Below are 17,396 nucleotides of genomic sequence, written 5' to 3' on the forward strand. Positions count from 1 at the left end.
TTGCTTCATGTGCCAGTATGACCCAAGACTGTCTTTAAGACCCCCCACACTTTCATCTTTATCTATAACTCCTTTCACATATTGTTTTTTGCTGCAGCAGACATACGTTTCAGCCAGGTGCAAATAGACGTTCCGTGAAATATTTTATGGCCCTTTTGTTCTTCAAGAGCAATGGAAGTTCCAGGTTGTTTTGTGTGAAAATATGGGCAGTGGCGTTTTTGCCGTGATTTATGCCTGTGTGGTTTTGGCTTCTGGTGCAGCAAAGCGAGGGAACGGACAGGGCAGGAGTCCTTGAAAAACAACAACAAACCTTTAGCTTGGGAGTGTGGGTAGCCAGCTGCACAGGAAGAACAAGAACAACTCGGGGATGAGGCTGGATTGAGGAGAGAATCATGGCTGCAGTGAGCTGACCTGGAAGTAAAGTGTGACCTCTGGGGATAAAAGTGGTCACAGAATTGTAGAGTTGGAAGGGACCCCAAGGATCATTTAGTCCAACCCCCTGCAATGCAGGCGGCACTCTGTGCAACCTCAGAGGTCAGCACCAACACTTAGAACTGTGCTCAGAAATATGTAGATCTTTTAGGACCGGTGTTATGTGCTTCGAGCAGAGTTCCTTTGTATGGAATTTGCCCATCTAGGGCAATATTGCCTTCTCTTACCAGGAGTGGCACCCCAGGTCTCAGGCAGAGGTCTGTTCCGATTGCAAAACATGCACCTTTCCAATGAGCTATGATCCCTCCTCTACTTGACGCTGGACCAGGGTCTTTACCTTAGCTCCCCCTGCCCCACATGGTTCATAAAGAACCCATGTTCTATCTGAAAAGTAGCTAATGGCCTGTGATAAAAGTATAAGATTTTATTCTCTGCTGCTTTCCCCCACCTCCTGCTGCATATATCTGAAATACGCAGTAGCTGCCTGCTTGAAGAGTGGTAGGAACCATCATTTTGTCTTCTTCTTGTCATTAAAATTTTATACACTTTTTTGTTGTTGTTGCGCGTAAAATGGAAGCTATGGCTGGACCGCCCCAGGGAGCTGCTGTGCCGTGCGCGTGAGTCTTTCTACGATGTAAATGTGTTCTGGAAAAGGCGTTTTTGGCCACCGCTGATCTGCTGTGGGTTTGAATTGGCGGCAGAGAGATGAAAGGTTCCTTGGCAGCATGATACTGTCTCTTCTCTCTTCCTCTCCCCCCCCCCCGCTTGCCTAACATCGCCTCATTAAAAGGGTTGTTAATAGGTTTTTAAGCTAATAGAACATTGAGCTATTTGAGAGGCAGGTGGCTTAGGAAAGGACAATCAGGCAGCTTGGACGCTGTTCCTGGAGACAGTGGCAGATCGCCTCAATGGGGCACGCTGGGAACACTTCTCTGGTTTGGCTGAGGTGTTGAGATTTGAAACCGATGGAAGCAGGGAGGCAGATATTGGGATCAGTAGCCACTGCAACAAAAAGTGTGCAAGCAAATAGCCTACTCTTCCTGCTGAGTTACATCACCTGAAACACAAGGTTCCCTTAGCACATGGCATTTTTTTGTTGTTACACCCTACTCCCAAAGCAACATCTAAATCTGCAGATCGTCTACATGAGGCAGATGGGGTTGTCAACGTGTGCGTTGCACAGAGACGTCCTTTGGCGAGCCACCCGGGATGGGCGATAGCTCCCTACTGAGGAAGCTCACGGGTCCTCTACATTTTCTCTCAGCCTCGTGGGAGTCGCTTAACCGAGTTGGTCCCCTGCAGCTGGGAGAACATTTCAGTGACTCAATCCCTGTGGGGGGTGGAGAGAGAGAGAAAGAGAAAGAGATTGTGTAAAAGGCAAATATGGTTTGTAGTCACCAGAAGCAGGTCGTCTAGTTGCTCAGGATATTCAGAAGGCCTGATTTTGAGACTTCTATGGAGGCCCCAGGAGCATCACCTGACCAGCTCTAGCTTATTGTTGAGGCTTCCTTTAGTTTTGTGGCTGACCTCCTTGTAGTTTCCTCCTTTGGCCAGAACAGAGTGGTGGTACACAAGCAGATTCCTTTCTGGTGTGTATTTTTTATTTTCGGCTTAGCTGCTTCTCATTTAGAAGGCTCCAGGTTCAATCTTTGGCCCCTCCAGTGAGAGAGGACCAGTTAACAAAATGGGGAAACATCTGTGCCCAAGAATCTGGAGAGCTGGTGCCACAGAGTAGACAAGATGGGACAAATACTCCAAACGGACATAGGGCAGCTTCATATTTTCCTACACAGTGTTCCTCAGATCACCAATCCAGAATCCTGAGGAGAATGAGAGGCCTTGCCGGTTCATGACTGAGGCAGTATTTGAACTGTTGACTCACAGCTCAATATATAATGTTTAGCTTTCTGAGCACGACTGGATTTGGATTGATTCCTCACCTTGCTCCCCCCCCCCCCCCCGTCCTCTGTGCTCATGATAAAGTGATGGTTGTTTGACTGACAGCAGCAGTCTATCTCCCATTGCTAAACCGGCTTTCCAAACACATTGAACTGGGGTATATAAAAGAGTGGGCCAAAATGCTCACTTTGACACTCCATTAACTGGGTGACTGCTGACTCTTTAACCCGGAAGTGATTTTTAAGGGAAGAGAGTTTTCCGTGGGTGGGGAGTTTTGACTTCATCCCTCCCCACCCCCGCAACATCGAAATATTGCTGGCTTGAGTGCAATGGCTGCTTCCCAACAGAGCTGCCTCCCTCCCTCTCAAAGGAAGATGTCAGCAGCAGCCAGAACTCCACACAGCTGTAATGGACAGCTTTTGAAAGTTTTTTAAAAGAGAAAAGGTTAAGGAGCAGCTCCCCCTTGCCAACTTTTAGGGTTTTGTGTAAGTAAAACTTTTAATCTCAGGGTTGTGGGTTCGTGCCCCACGTCGGGCAAAAGATTCTTGCATTGCAGGGCTTAGACTGGATGACCCTTGTGGTCCCTTCCAACTCTACAATTCTATGAATTGTGTGAGAATACTAGAGGATGAGACGAGCCTTAGTTGTGCCATTCAGGAGCTATTCTGCTGGACAGCTCCATGACTATGCTGGGCTGAACTATAGGATTTAGAGGTCTGCTTCACACAAAAGGAGAAATACTGTGTATGATGGAATAGGAAGAATCTGCATCCTGTCTCTCTCTCTCTCACACACAGCACATGTTATATAATGTGTGGCATATGTGTGCGCATGTGAGCTGTGGAGAGAACGAAGGGGCAGATGGGGCTTGTCCACCTGGGAAGGTAGCCCATCTAGGAAGAGGAAAACTCTACTCATTGGTGGGAAAAGTAAACCCCATGGAAAAATCCATAGCCACTTTCTTGTAGGACACCTTCGGGAAAAGAAAAGGCTAAGGTGTAAAACCTTAGACCAATCCAGAGTGGAGTGCCTATGACACTTGAATGGTGCCTTGTATGCCTCCTTCTGGCAACTCATGCAGCTAAGCTGGTGGGAAACACATTGTTCTGCTTTCCTTTGGACCACATCAGCAAGGTCTTGTCATCTGGGTATCCCAGGACCTCCATACACGCTACCCAGGCTTGTGCCACGGGGGAGTTCACTTCAGAGCTGCGTGGTTTGAGGCGTACTCTGTTGTCTCTTGAGACAGACGGATGCCAACAAAGGTGAGAGAAACTCTCAGTGAATCGTACGGAGATGCCTTAGACATCACGAATGAGCGAGGAAGGACCAGACGCACAGGTGCCGTTTTTATTTTATGCTGTGGCATAAAATGCTCTGGGCACTGCTGGACTGCCCCACCTTTCCGATAAGCCTTGCGTGGGGCTTTGAAGATGAGCCCTCAGATGTAGACCTGCTCTCAAAGCGGATTATTTTGATGTTATTACACCACAGAAGCCGGCACAGAATATAAAGGCCGAAGAGCGTTTTGAGCTCCCAGCATGCCCTTGGTAACTCCCTCCTCTCGCTGAGCAAACACGCTTCCCTTCAGTAGCGCCAAGGTCAGGCGCAGTCTCCTTCAGTAGTTTGACCTCCTGAGGGAGCCGCTGTCTCGAGTGACCTACCCTGTCAACAGTCCTCACTCCCCCTCCGGAAAGTGCATGACAGAAACAGAAAGCGCTGACTAGAAAGGATTGCTTAAATATATTGGGGGCGGGGGGGGGGAGAATCAGAAGGGCTTGCCTTTGACAGAACTCCTTTGCAGCTGTGGCTGGGGGTCTGTTCCGCACACATGCCTGCAGATCACTTAATTGCTTATCACCAAGCGTTTGGGGCCGAATGATCTTTCTTCATGAAGCGTGAGTGTTGGGTTTGTGCACTCACCCCAGTACATTTTTATCCCGCCTTTCCTCCATGGAGCTGAAGGCAGGTTCTCCTGCACCTGTCACCCTGCCACCATTTCACCCTCACAACAACCCTGTGAGGTAGGTTAGACCGAGAGATGGTGACTTAACTCAAGGCCAGCCAGTGAATTTTGTGGCCTGGTGGGTATTTGAAATTAGGTCTCCTTGGCTTTCACACAGCCCTCTGGAGCCACTATACAGCATAGCATGACTCCTGAGTTTAAAAGAGAGGGGGAAAGGGGCTTTAAAATGGCCACCTTGCAAGAGACATACATGGAGGGTGGCTTTGCTAACAGTACTCTTAGGGTTTCTGCAGCTTCCTGGTGTTTTGTGTCTGCCCTGCGAAATCTGAGGTTATCTAATTTTGTTATTTCCTAAAGCACTTGAGGAGCATGCTTGGGGTTTAGTTATTTATTACATTTATTACATTTTCCTCCCCCAAAGGAGCTGAAGCTGGCTTGCATCGTTCACCTCAGTGCTCTTTTTCTAGAAAAAGAGGTGCCAGAACTCACCATGAACACCTCCCTTGTTCTCTTAGAATGGCAATGATGCCCACCTGAGAGGTGCTGGAACTGAGTTCTGGCAAGTTCCTGTGGGGGGGGGGGAGCCCTGATTCTCCTCATTTAATCCCCACAATGACCCTGTGAAGTAGGTTAGACGGAGAGGCAGTGTCTGGCCCAAGGTCACCCAGTGAGCTTCATGGCTGAGTGGGGATTTTGAACCCTGGCCTGCCAGGTTCTAGTCCACAAAGGCTCCTTTTTTATCCTGCTTGGCTACCGACAACCCCAGGTGCTTCCACACGACCTGTCCATTCAGCAGTTATCCCGATTGGAGCTCAGGCGATGCTATTCTGATTTGTTTTTGGACAGTGTTGTGCATTTTCCAGCTGTTTTCCTTGTGGCAAAAGCTCTGGTTTTGGGTGGGGGTGGAGCAACTTGGTTGCCTCCCAATCGGCTGTAATCGTTGAGAGACTGAATCCCACCCGAAAATGGCGATGGTCTGGAAGCCCTCCCCGCCCCAAGGAGGTGGGTTAAACTGACCCAGAGGGATGGTGACTCAAGGTCACCCCCTGAACGCCGCAGCCGGGTGTGGATTCCAATCTATCGCGAGGACCTTGGACCGGTCCTTTTCCTCTGCCCACACCCCAGAGAGCTCCCTCCACCTCCCTGTGCTTACAAGCGGTCCCCAGAGCGGCAGGTGGCTCCACAGCACATCAGCGCCACCATCTCGGATGTGAAGCCTCATTTGCTTACTTGGCAGAGCCTGCTGCAGAGTGGCAGGGTGCCAGCTTTGACAATGTGCTGTTTCCTGTCGGGTTGGGCTGGAGAGAAAGAGAGCGAGAACGAGGGGAAGGGAGAGACATTGTTATGCTGCTTTTTCTTCTTCTTCTTCTTCTTCTTCCCTGTGCTCCCTTTCGGTTGGTGCTATTGAAAGCGTTCCCAGTGGGGGTGGAACGCCCTGAAAGTCTTGAGCGTGCAGTGGAGAATAAATTGGTTTTGTTCTCCCTGGCTCGCAATTGCCAGCCTCGCTATAAGAGCTGGGAAGGCAGATTTTGGCAGGCGGGGGGAGGAAGCACACAATTGCCTTTGATGGTGCAGCTCCTTCAACCTGCAGGGACCCCTTGTCTCATCGCTTGGTGTTCCAGCTGTGTGTGTGTGTGTGTGTGTGTTTGGGGGGGGGGGAGACACACGGACGAGGGCAAAGAGGCTGGGGACAGAGCCAGGGGACAGAGAGCAGCAGTTGGGTGAAGGAAGAGCTGCTGCAGAGGTGTGCACAGGGAAGATGAATGGGCTCGCTGGAGACCTGAGGCGGAAAGGGGGAGAGGGGAAAATGGGGTCTGAATGCTTAAAGGGTTGTTGATGGAAAAGGCAGTCCTGTTGAAAGGATGAGCCTTTCTGGAGTGTGGCAAATGCAGTAGCTGGAGAATGGCTCCTGCTGATTTCCACGAAACAGGCCCTGGTGATGTTTCCTTGAGACAACCTGTGACACTCCAGAAGTGGCTGGACTGCAAATCCCATAATCCTTGACCACCGACCATGCTAGCTGAGGCTGATGGGAGCCAGAGTCCAGCAGTATCTGGAGGGGAACAGGCTTGGCATAAATCAAGAACAGCATCTTGCCACCGCCACCAGGGTAACGTTTGTTTGTTTGTTTGTTTGTTTTGCTCATGGCCGCCCTACCAAACTTCAGCCAAGGCATGGTGAAAGGTTAGATGCCTACAGTTCGAAGGCAGCTTCCTATGGGGGGGGGGAGTGGCCGAGCCATACTTTGGCCAAGCCATACTTTGAGCAGTACAAATCCTGGCATTGCTTGTAAATGGATTCCTGGCCGAAGGGCTGAGAAACAGCTGAGATCTTGGATCTGAAGGAGAGCCCACTTAAAACTGCCCATTGACAGGCAGCACGAGACTGGCAGATGTTTATATCAAGTGATGCATATGTCCATGTGAACCCGGCCTTGATGATCCATAGGTAGACATGGCAACTGACTACACTTGTTCCTCGCTGCTGAAGAGGCAAGCCGCTTTCTCAACAGATCAGTGGCTTGTTGCTTCCGGCTGCATACCCAGTTCTCAGCTATGTACACATCTCCCTTCAATAAGCCCCACCTATACCTATTCTGGGTCTTTTAAGAATGTCCCTGGTAGGTTCATCAAAGACAGGCACTCACTTTGGGGTCCAAATTAATTGTTTTCGGGGCAAATAAGGGTAGAAGTACACTGGAAGGGATTTGTGTTTTTCCTTTAATCAGGGATACATGGCAATTGACTTCACAGTGGTAGTAAAGCCTTGTCATTCATATCCATGGAGTGTTTTGAAAACCCTGAACCACATTCGTACCAAAAGGCCTCAATCATCACTAGCTGCTAATTGTGCTGACCCCTCAGATTTCAGAATAGATACCCCTTTATGTGGAAGGATGGAGGGAAATAACAGTCTTAAGAATTTCTTTTACCACTTAGATTATTGGGCCGTGTGAACTGATTGCACCCTTAGTTGTTGCAGTATCCAGACCTGGAGCAGATGAGGACTTGTGGGAGGACAGTAACCGCATGGCTGCTCCCCCCCCTTTTTTTTGCTTTACCAGCTCCTGGTTGGCAGAGCAGAGAGGGCTGGATCAGGCCCATCACTGGCAGCTGGACCAGCATAGAATTCTGCAGATCCTTGGAAGGCTCAGCTCTGCCTTCTCCTCCTGTTTCGAGGGCTTATGCTGACTGTTGCTGATGGTAGCTTCTTGCCTGTGCTTTTAACCAGGTGGAGAAACACGTCCACCATATCTAAATACCTAGCAGAGTGGATTGGGTGGGGATTGGCTTGCCCTGTTGAAACCCCTTTGGACAAGAGCATGGGTGGATTGTTGACCTCAACTGTAGTCTCTCTATGGGCCGCGTATATAGCTACAGAGCATTGAACCCAGCCATATATATCCCTTCCCTTCCCTGTTTCTTAATTTACTTCTTTGCAGGTACATTTTGAGGGAGGTGGCCTAGCAGGCTTGCCCTATAATGGCTGCCGCCAGCATATAGTCTGGATCGTGGCCTTTACTGGCGGAGGCAAAAAGGGAAAAATAATCAAGCGCGTGTATCGGTGGGGGTGTCAAAAAGGGTATGAAATACGGTGCGCGACTCCAGCGCATCCTTCCGAGACTTTGCCGTTCATGCCCTGTAGGCAACAGAAAACCTCCTGAGAAAGACGCCGCCTGCTTAATAAATGCCCCAAATTATCAGGCCCTCGTCTTGATTTATATCCCTTACAACCCGAATCCACTGCTGTCACTGTTACAGGCAAATGGCTTAATGGATGCAAATTGGAAAAAAACAAAACGAAAAATTGCATTAGTAGAACGGTTAATAAAACATCATTTCTGGGAAATGAATCCTGACATTACTCTGAATTTAAGCAGAGGAATAGCAGTGGCTGCATTGCCTTGTTGGTATAGCTGCTATGTAACGCTGTCTTCATGTGTGGGATTTTTTAACTTCTCTTTTTATCTCCTTTTCATGTTATTTCTGCTGCCCTTCTGCTGTGGTCTGAAATATCCAGGAGGTGGAGGTTAGTACTGATTTTTTCTTTTTTTTATAATCTTGTTTCATTTTATCATCACATCTGTATCGTCTCCTCCTGTCCTCTACCGCAGCTCCTTCATTTTGGTTCTGGTTTATTTTGGAGGACCTTCTAAGTGGTTGAATGTGGTCTGTGAAAAATTGGCCAGTCATCCTGGCTCTGCATGTTTCAATACCTGCGTCCATCTGCCTGCAGTGAAATCACTGGTGCCTGAACTGGCACAGCACAAAGGTTGCATTAAACTAAATCCAATTTTGCTATAAACCCACGTCAAGGAGGGTGTGCTTTAGAGCTGAATTAACAGCCGGGCTACAAGAATGAAAGAATCAACATTCAGGCATCTCTTGCTGGGCGGACCATTTCAGACTTCCAAGGACATGAAAAAGTTCCTTGGGTAGAAAGCCTGAAAGAAAAAAGTGTTGTCTCCAACATGCTTGTTTTCTATGGCAGGGAAATTTGAGCTGCTTTTTGTTTCTATACGGTAGGAGAACCCAAAATGTAATTTCTCACCTACAGACGGAAGTGGCTGAGCTCAGCAAGGGCTGTTGCCATGTGATTCTTCTGACTGTGTGGTTTGGCTAGGATGGTGCTTTCCAGGGCTTGGTGGGGGGAGCGCAACTGATATACTACCTTCCTGTTTATTGCCAGGAGGGAGAAGGGTGAGGTGAGGAGGTTGGCAGGGTGCAAATGCACCAGGATCAGCACCATGTTGGCTCTGCTGGTACTCCTGCACTGTGCTGACCTCCCTGCTGCCTCCTCGCTCCTTCCCAGTGAATAGGAGTGATCAGCCTGCTGGGAAGCTAGCCCAGCAACCGCCTGGTGAACTGCTTCTGCTTTCTTGAATCAGAGGTCTGGAATATATCCAAAGAGGTTAAGCCCAACCCTCTGCTTCACACAGGGTCTTCCACGCAGGTAAGTCTCTCACTTGTAACACAAGTGTAATCTGCATTTACATTTGACGCACTTACATAAATCCTGAGCATACAAGGAGAGAGGAGGACAAAATAAGGATCACCCACCCACAGGCTCTTGAGAAGGCTGTGCAGGAGGCACACCCAGCCACACACTCTCATTTCTTCTGGAACTTTTGAGCTCCAGCTGCGTCTTTTCAAAAGCACCTTTTGCTGGAGCAAGGTGACTGGAGTGGGGATGCAGAACACGCCCCATGCTCCTTTAAGGAGATTGTTGCTGCGAGTCAGAATATAAATCTCTTTTTGCCCATATACTGCCTTTTGCCCTCTCACACTTTGAAAACAATGGAGGTTGCCTACCTTAGGCGCTGCCTGCTCCCTTGTGCTCCCTCACAGTCTTTAAAGTCACATGAATGAGTTGACACAGTCCTGCAGCTGCCCGATAAGCTCCAATATCTCTTGAGCGGTATAACATGTGAAGCAGGGAATCATGCAATGCTGTATTTAGAAACAATTGCATGTTGCTCTGACCTTCCGTGGGCTCCAGGCCTGACATGGCACTGCTCGCTTAAATTGCTCTTTCGCGTCAGCATCTGTTGGCAGTTAACGTCTGCCCTGGTTCACCATCTTGAATCAGGTATCTGCCCAAAAATACGGACAGCAGATGGGGAGATTGGTGGGCTTGAGGGCCGGATACAGCCCTCTCAGACTCTCCTCAGACCGCAACCCCTCTCACAGGCCTTGCTGTGTGCCCCTGTCAGATGTTTTTGCCTGGCTGGAACGGTGTGCCAGGGTGCACAGTTGAGAGGTGTTTGTGTTTAGAAACCTCTGGCTCTTACGTGGCATATTTCTGTCCCATGTCTTCCTCCTCCCAGTTGGCCCAGCCCACCACTGTCATAAGGCCCTCCAGAGGTTGGTCAGGAGGGAATCCAGCCCTCCATCTAGAGGGACATTCTAGATGGTTCTGGGACATTGGTGCAACTCCCTTCTCGCCAGAGCCTGGCAGCATATTTGTGAGAACCCAGTAAGAGGGCTAGGTGCACCCCTCTCCTCCACAGGTGAGCCTTTCCTTCTCCTGCCTGTCAGGTCACACAATCTTTGTCACCATGGCAATATCACCAGTTCCCATATCCTAAAAAAATGTAGATGTGCTGCAGCACAGGAGTGCCTTCACAAGACCACTGTACCACATGGAGGGGGGAAGCAGTCTGTCTAAATAATAATAATGGTGTTCTGACTGGTCAGCTCAGAGCCATAGTGGATGAGATTCTTTAAAACGAAAGAAAGAAAACTGCTGAGGTTCGGGGATTCCCCGCCCCCCAATCCCCACACACTTCATTTTGATGAAAGCGGGATGGCCAAGGGCTCTGTCATTAAACTGCTTTTATTTTGTTTTTCTGGTTGATAGAGCATGTTTATTTCTGATTGCATAACACTTTAAAGCAGAAAATGGCTTCATTGATTTGCAGTGGGCTGCTAACTTCTGATTGCTTGCTAGCTTGGAAAATGTGAAGAGATTTTTTTTATTAAAAAAAAAGTAAAAACAAGGTCACGAGGGACAAGAGAATATGACCTGGTGTTCTGAAATGCCTGGATCTTCTTCCTAGTTCTACACTATAGGGTCTTGCAATGGCTGAGCCCTGGCATAGCAAACCTCAATCAGCTAATGGTCAGGGTTTGCTAGGACAAAGGGGGTATCGCTTTGCAGGGGCTGCCAATCAGCTGATCAGCAGTGCCTGCAAACCCCACTTCGGCTAAGTCAGGTCTTTAGCTGCATCACACCTGACACATCTCTGTCAGCATGACATCATATGTGATGTCAGGTGGGTGTGGCTTGGCCAAAATGGCCTTGTGGGCCAAAATTGGAGTTGGGGAGCCTGATTAGGCTCATAGTACGGAGGTTTCCCATCGCTGTTCAAGAATGGACAAATCCCACAGAGCCTAGTCCATTTCTTTGCTTTGTGAAGAATCGAGGATTTGAGAAGATTCAGCCTTCTTAAGCGCCAGCCCTTCAAATCATTGAGCTTCTCCTGCAAAAAGGGAACAAAGAGGGTAAAGCCAAGAGAAATTACAGCAACAGAGCCTCTTTCCTGGAATTCAGGCTGTCAAGGAAGCATCACTGTCGCATCCTATGCATAACATTATCTGTATGGATTTTGATTTGCCTGGAGTTCTCAGCATCTGGATTTTTATACTTGACATTTTCTCTTGTTTAACTCTTTTAATTCACTTAGGCTGTCATTTTCCTTTCCCCTCATTTAGGATGACTACATCAAAAGCTGGGAGGATAATCAGCCAGTTGATGAAGGTACCCTTTTCCCTTTTGGTTCTGCTTAATCTTTTTAAAGGACCTGTTGCGATAAAGTGCCCAAGACCTTGTTAGGACAAGGTTCCTCCTGGCCTGCAAGATGGTAAATACGGGAGCAAATCTCACTTGCATCTGCCTTGCTTTCATCTGTTCTAAAGACGTTTGAAAATGACTTTGAAGGCAAGACTATCAAGCCAGAGTACAGGCGTGTTTGAAGAGAGATGTGTTTCCCGGTTTTGGTTTTACTAGCTGAAAAAAATATGTGTGTACAATGCAGGAATTGCAACTTTCCTTCTAGGTGGAGGCTGTGGTCTTCCTTTTGTATCTTCCATTCCCTCTGTTCCATTAGCAGCATGGTGTTACCTCTGAGCTGCAGTAGTCTTTCATATACAATCTACCTGCCAATGCATATTCTTAAAAGTACAAAAACAATTTGCAGACAGGCCAAAGTTCTTCCTGCCCTTGATAATTCATTAGAGTGGGCTACCCATGGCCTTAATCACTTTCTTCTGGGGTGAATTCTGATGCTCTTCCAGGTGTTTTGGTTAGTTAAGTCTATTTCCCTGCATGTTAGATGTGTGCCATTGTTGTTAGATGTGTGCCATTGTTGTGTGCCATTGAGCAGAATTGATTATGCTTATGCGAGTGATGGAAATAACCCCCCTTTTATGTTAGTGGAGACGCCTGCTTCTAAATGTTTACAGTTTGCAGGTTTGGTTTCCTTGGTTAGTATCATTTAATTGCTACTTGAAATCGATGCCTCCAGAGTTGTGACTTCACAGATGATTGATCCAAAATTATTGGGTGGGTGGTTGATGTGACAGAGGAGAAATTTGCGGAGTAGAAGCACAGAGTTGAGCTCTGATCAGCTGTCCAGATAATAAAAAAGTGGAATGGTGCAGGACTCAATTTCATGCAGGAGAGGAAATAATCTGAATCAATGGCTGTTTCAGGGGCTCGTCGGGAGACGTCCACGGTCATTTTAAAGCAGTTGAGTTTGGATGTTGTAGGGCCGTCTCGGGGGTGGTACTGCAGTTTGCACAAATGCTTTGCCAGGGAAGTCCAAATGGGCACTCCTCTGATTAATTTTAAATCTGCTTTAAAGACCTTCCTGTGCTTGAAGGTTTTCTAAATTTGGTCTAATTTTAATCTAAGCGTTGTAGTGGGATATGAGGTGTGTGTGTGTGTGTATATATATATATATATATATATATATATATATATATCCTCTCCTTTTTTTGCAAGTGGGGCAGTTGGCGCTGATCCAACAATGTCCATGTGCAACATGTAGCTCTGTCAAATCAACTGCAGTTGCGCTGATCAGCTGTTAGATAGGGAAGAGGGGCAGGAAGGGTAAATGCAGCTGTGCTCCTCTGATTGGCGGCACTACAGCTTTCAGATACGGCTGCCTTTTCAGCCTTTGTGTTTATGTGATTCTTCACGCGCGCTTTGATTCTTTTTCGCATTGGCCTTTCCATGTAAACCACTTCAGCAGGGATATCTACTGAAGGGTGGTGTGGACATTTATGTAAACAGGTCAAGTAACAAAAGCATGATGGGAAAGTTTAGTTTTCAAAAGGGAGACTTGGATGAAAAAAGGGGAGCTCTGGTACTGCATAGATACTCTATCACACAGATGGGGAATGTTTTCCACCCAGAGGAAAACCACCCAGCTTACCTTCTCAGCAATGTCCCGAGGGCCACATGCCAGAAGTGGGTGGGGCCAGAAACAAAAATGGGTAAAACAATGAGTGTAGAGTTCAGGAGCAGGTTCCAGACTGGCAAAAATGTTCAAGGAGGTTGTAAAGCCGAAACTGTGAATTGTGTGGTCTGGGGAGAGGGGATATGGCTGGTGGAGAACTCGGGGAGTCCAAAAGAGAGCGCTGGTAGGGCCACCAGACCTGAGGTTTCCCTTTCCCTATTCTAGGGAAAGAACGTATATGGGGCATAGGGAGAACTGATGGAATAGTTTGCTGACTTAGATGCTGTGTGGTTAAGCTTCCTAGCCAACCTGGAACAGAGGAAGTTTCTTTCTTCTAGGCAAGACCATTGGGTCTGTCTAGTCTACTACTTAAGCTGACACCAGAGCCTTCCCCGTTCCTTGCTTTCTGAACCTTCTCCCTGGAGATGTTAGGGATTGCAATCAAAGCATGTGTTCTATGGCAAGCAACTTGAGTATATCCACATGTTGCCTGAGCAACGCGGTCTTCGAAACCGTTGAAAAATGTATGCAAGAGAACAGCATGCTCAAGCTATAAGAACAGACCATAGTTCAATTGCAGATAGTTTATTTTTATTTTTTTAAATCACAATCAGTTTTAACTGGCTTTAATTTTATCCTTCCCGTACACCACTTAGATGCTAAGGTGGCAAGTGGTGTAGACATGGTTGACTTAAATAAAATTGACACATAAATAAGTAAGAGTGTATACTTTGCATACCCAAGCTCCCAGGTTCAGACTCTGGCATCGCCAGGTATGGAGCTGGAAAAGATTCCCCTCTGAGACCTTATAAAGCCATAGCCAATCTGGGTAGGCCAGGAATGGGGAACCTCCAGATGTTGATGAACTCCCATCTCCCATCATCCTTTGCTGGCTGAGGATGATGGGAGTTGGAGTCCCACAGCACACGGAGGCCACAGATTCCTCCATCTTGCTATAGGCAGAACTGAAATAGGTCGACTGAGGTCCTGATTCTGTTTAAAGCAGGTTTATACATTCAAGCTTTGAGGAGCTGGAGTTTCACTGGTTACCACCGCCTGATCTTCCAATCATTGCTGGCACCAGACTTTTTTTTTCTAAACTTTTAGAAAATTGAGTACTTGAGCACCAGTCCTTTGATCTCCCTTGGTTTTATTAAATAAAGGCAATTCAATTTAAAGAATGCCTTGACTGCTCTGGTCTGACCAGAATACTGATTTGCTGACCTTCAGAAAATAGTGCAAGAGCATTTTGTTTTTCAAAGGCTGCCTGATCCAGGCTGCAAAGTTCCTGCCGTTGTAAAGTTTGCTGGCTTTGAACCCACGCAGAGTTAAGCATGCTTATTATGCCCTTTGAAAGCGGCGAGCTTAAGGGCGCTTAGCTCTACGCTGCATTGTCCTCTGCGGCCCAAATCCAGCAGCAATCGCGGGCAGCTAGTGATGTGCAGCTGGAGGGACTGGGTTTAGAGGCACATCTTCCATTCCCATCCAAAGACGCATCTAGCCCATCCTCCTCCAACCTCAGGTGCCCTCAGGAAGTTCCAAACTACATCTGCCAGACAATTTGGTAGAGGGTAGATAACCATTGCAGCCCAGATGGAGATGTGTACCTTCGTTGACAAATGCAAGCAGGAGGCTGTTCCAGTAGACCAGTCATTCGGGCCGGATTAGAGCACAGGGCTTGAAACTTGTCTGTTATTCTAGATTTGACACAGCGTACATGGAAAGCTGCCTTCTGCTGAGTCAGCCCAGTGGTCCATGCAGCTCAGGATTATCTCCGTTGACTGGGTGCAGCTCTCCAGATTTTGAGGAGAGAGTCTTTCCCTGAGCTGCTTGGAGATGCTTGCAATCGAACCTTGATCATTCTGCATTCAAAGCATGCAGCCTACCACTGAGCTATAGCTGTTTCCCAAATTTAGTGACGATTAGTTGTTGTGGGCGTATTACCTAAATCTCACCGATTTGGGGTTTGGATGCAGAGAGAGAGAGAGTTAAAAAAAAAATCTAAACAAAAATGTGTTTGACAGGAGTGGCTAGAGACTAGATTTCAGGTGGCAGGTGCTAGTTCTGTAGAGAACCATGACAAAAATATTGGTCTCAACCCAGCAGATACTTCACTTTCGTGGTTAGGGCTTTTCTTGCACAAAGCCCTCCATCACACACAAACACGCCCTGAATGCAAATCCAAAGAGCCTTCAGTATATGTAGTTCAGCACTGGACACTGCTGCAGGTGAGTAAGCCAGCTGATTTGTCGAGGCCCACGTTGGCTGCATATTGACAGGCACACATGACAAATGTAAGGTGACCCTTGACTGTGTCCGTGCAGGACAGCTGCAGCTGCACATTCCTGCCCGTTCCTCAGCGAAGATGGGAATGTGAATCCTTATACGTACCATGTCAGGTGGTTTTCTCTCGCAGCACCTTTTTGCATGTGGTGGGAATCCACGCAGGTCATAGAGAGAGCACAAAGCAAGAAGGTTCATTGCCGTTGCATATTGGGGAGCTGTCTTCCTAAAGCGGTGAGTTCAGGTTTGTTTGCAAAGGCAGCCGGCAGTAAACGGCACACTGCGTGCAAATAATTTCAAAATCGTCGATTGTAGCAAAGTTGTTTGTAATAGGGTTGCTGTATTTCAAAAAGTGAATATCCGAACACAAAAGTTGTCGAGCTTTTTCTGCAAAATCTCAAAATGAAGTTGCTGTGCTGCTTTTTTTTTTTAAGGAAATTCGCCAAAAAAACCAACACTTCCGACATTGCCATACACCCGGGAGTCCCGGACGTAGGGCAGCCCTATTTATAAGATAACACTACAAATGGGAAACTAGTCCAATTATCAGACTCAATTTAAGTTGATTTGTGAAACAGCTTCTGATCCTGATATACTTGCATGTAACGAAGTATTGCAGACCATGGTTGCTTTGTGGTTTTTAGCGTGTGTGTGGTTGTCTGCAAGCTTCTGCTTTATATCAGGCAGCAACCTCTGCTATAAAAAGGAGCATTTAGTCATTCACACTCCATTTACTTCTGGCTTTAGGTGTGGACACCACCAAGGATCCCTGCCAGAAAGTGAAATGCAGCCGGCACAAGGTGTGCATCGCCCAGGGCTACCAGCGGGCTATGTGCATTAGCCGCAAAAAGCTGGAGCACAGGTAAGGAAGCAGCTGGCCTCCCCATGAGTCCCTGGTGCGGCAATAGGTGTTACTGAGTGACTTGCTCTTGCTTCCGCCGAGTCCTTTTGTCGTGGTCACACCAGGAAGGAAGGAAGCTGTTATAAGCCAATGGAGGACAACCCAAACTTAAATACAATTCGCTAGTAGATTTAAAAGTGATTTGTTTTATTCAGGATATTGAATGAATATTTTTAAAAGTGCCAAGTGCTTGTCAGCCACCCGCTGAAGTGCAACTTGTTAGACAGGACTCTGAAACTCAGGACCAGGTATATTTCGGATCATGTGACACCTTTGTGACGTCAGGTGATGGAGGCACTACCCATCTCTCAAAATGGCCCATGGGGGTGGTCAGGATTTGGCCCGTTGGCCGGATCCTGCTCCCCACTGCCTGTTTTCACTGAACAAGCAGGTATAGAGTTGCCTGCACAATTTCCATAAGTCTTAACTTATTTTTCTTTTTTGAATTTAAGAGTGAAAAGGCAGAGGAGGAATAGGCAGTATCCCTAAGGGAGGCCATATTGCACAGGTGAACTCATTCCTTGTGGCTAAGGCTCTCCTTCACTCCTTCACTTAACATTATGTGTTCACACATGAGCTCTCTGCAAGTGTTCGCCCAAACTCCTGTGAGCTAAGAGCGGGGAGAAAACAGGTGCATGCACACATTCATCTGAACACCCTTAAAATCTCCCTTCAGACTTTTGCTCTCAATACAGGATGGTGTGAAGTGGATCTGGCCCATGCAGTGACGCTGGGACTGGGGTTTCTGTGCATGCCCCTGCCCCTTATCAATCCATGCGCATTCGCCCCAAATGGCTGAAGAGGCCTTTGGCCTCGATGGCTTTTCGCCCCTTTCTGCTGTGAACAAATCATATAACTGAAGGTTAAAGTTGTTGCTGTTTGGCAGGCGGAAGCTCTGCGTGTGGCTTTCATGGCAGTACAACAGGCAGAAATCCATAGGTGAAGCTTTTCCT

At 47.6% G+C, this 17,396-nt stretch overlaps 1 protein-coding gene across 1 annotated transcript in view; it reads left to right on the forward strand.

Annotated features, from left to right (window-relative positions):
- The window catches only part of SPOCK2 (SPARC (osteonectin), cwcv and kazal like domains proteoglycan 2), a 70,836-nt gene that overhangs the window by 29,601 nt on the left and 23,839 nt on the right, over positions 1-17,396 (forward strand). Inside the window, exons 2-3 of the mRNA XM_083614283.1 lie at positions 11,512-11,557; positions 16,290-16,404. Coding sequence (XP_083470409.1) covers positions 11,512-11,557; positions 16,290-16,404 — 161 coding nt within the window. The remainder of the gene's footprint in view (positions 1-11,511; positions 11,558-16,289; positions 16,405-17,396) is intronic.

This window comes from Podarcis filfolensis (genome assembly GCF_964270895.1).
Source record: "Podarcis filfolensis genome assembly, chromosome: 5".
Taxonomy (NCBI): domain Eukaryota; kingdom Metazoa; phylum Chordata; class Lepidosauria; order Squamata; family Lacertidae; genus Podarcis; species Podarcis filfolensis.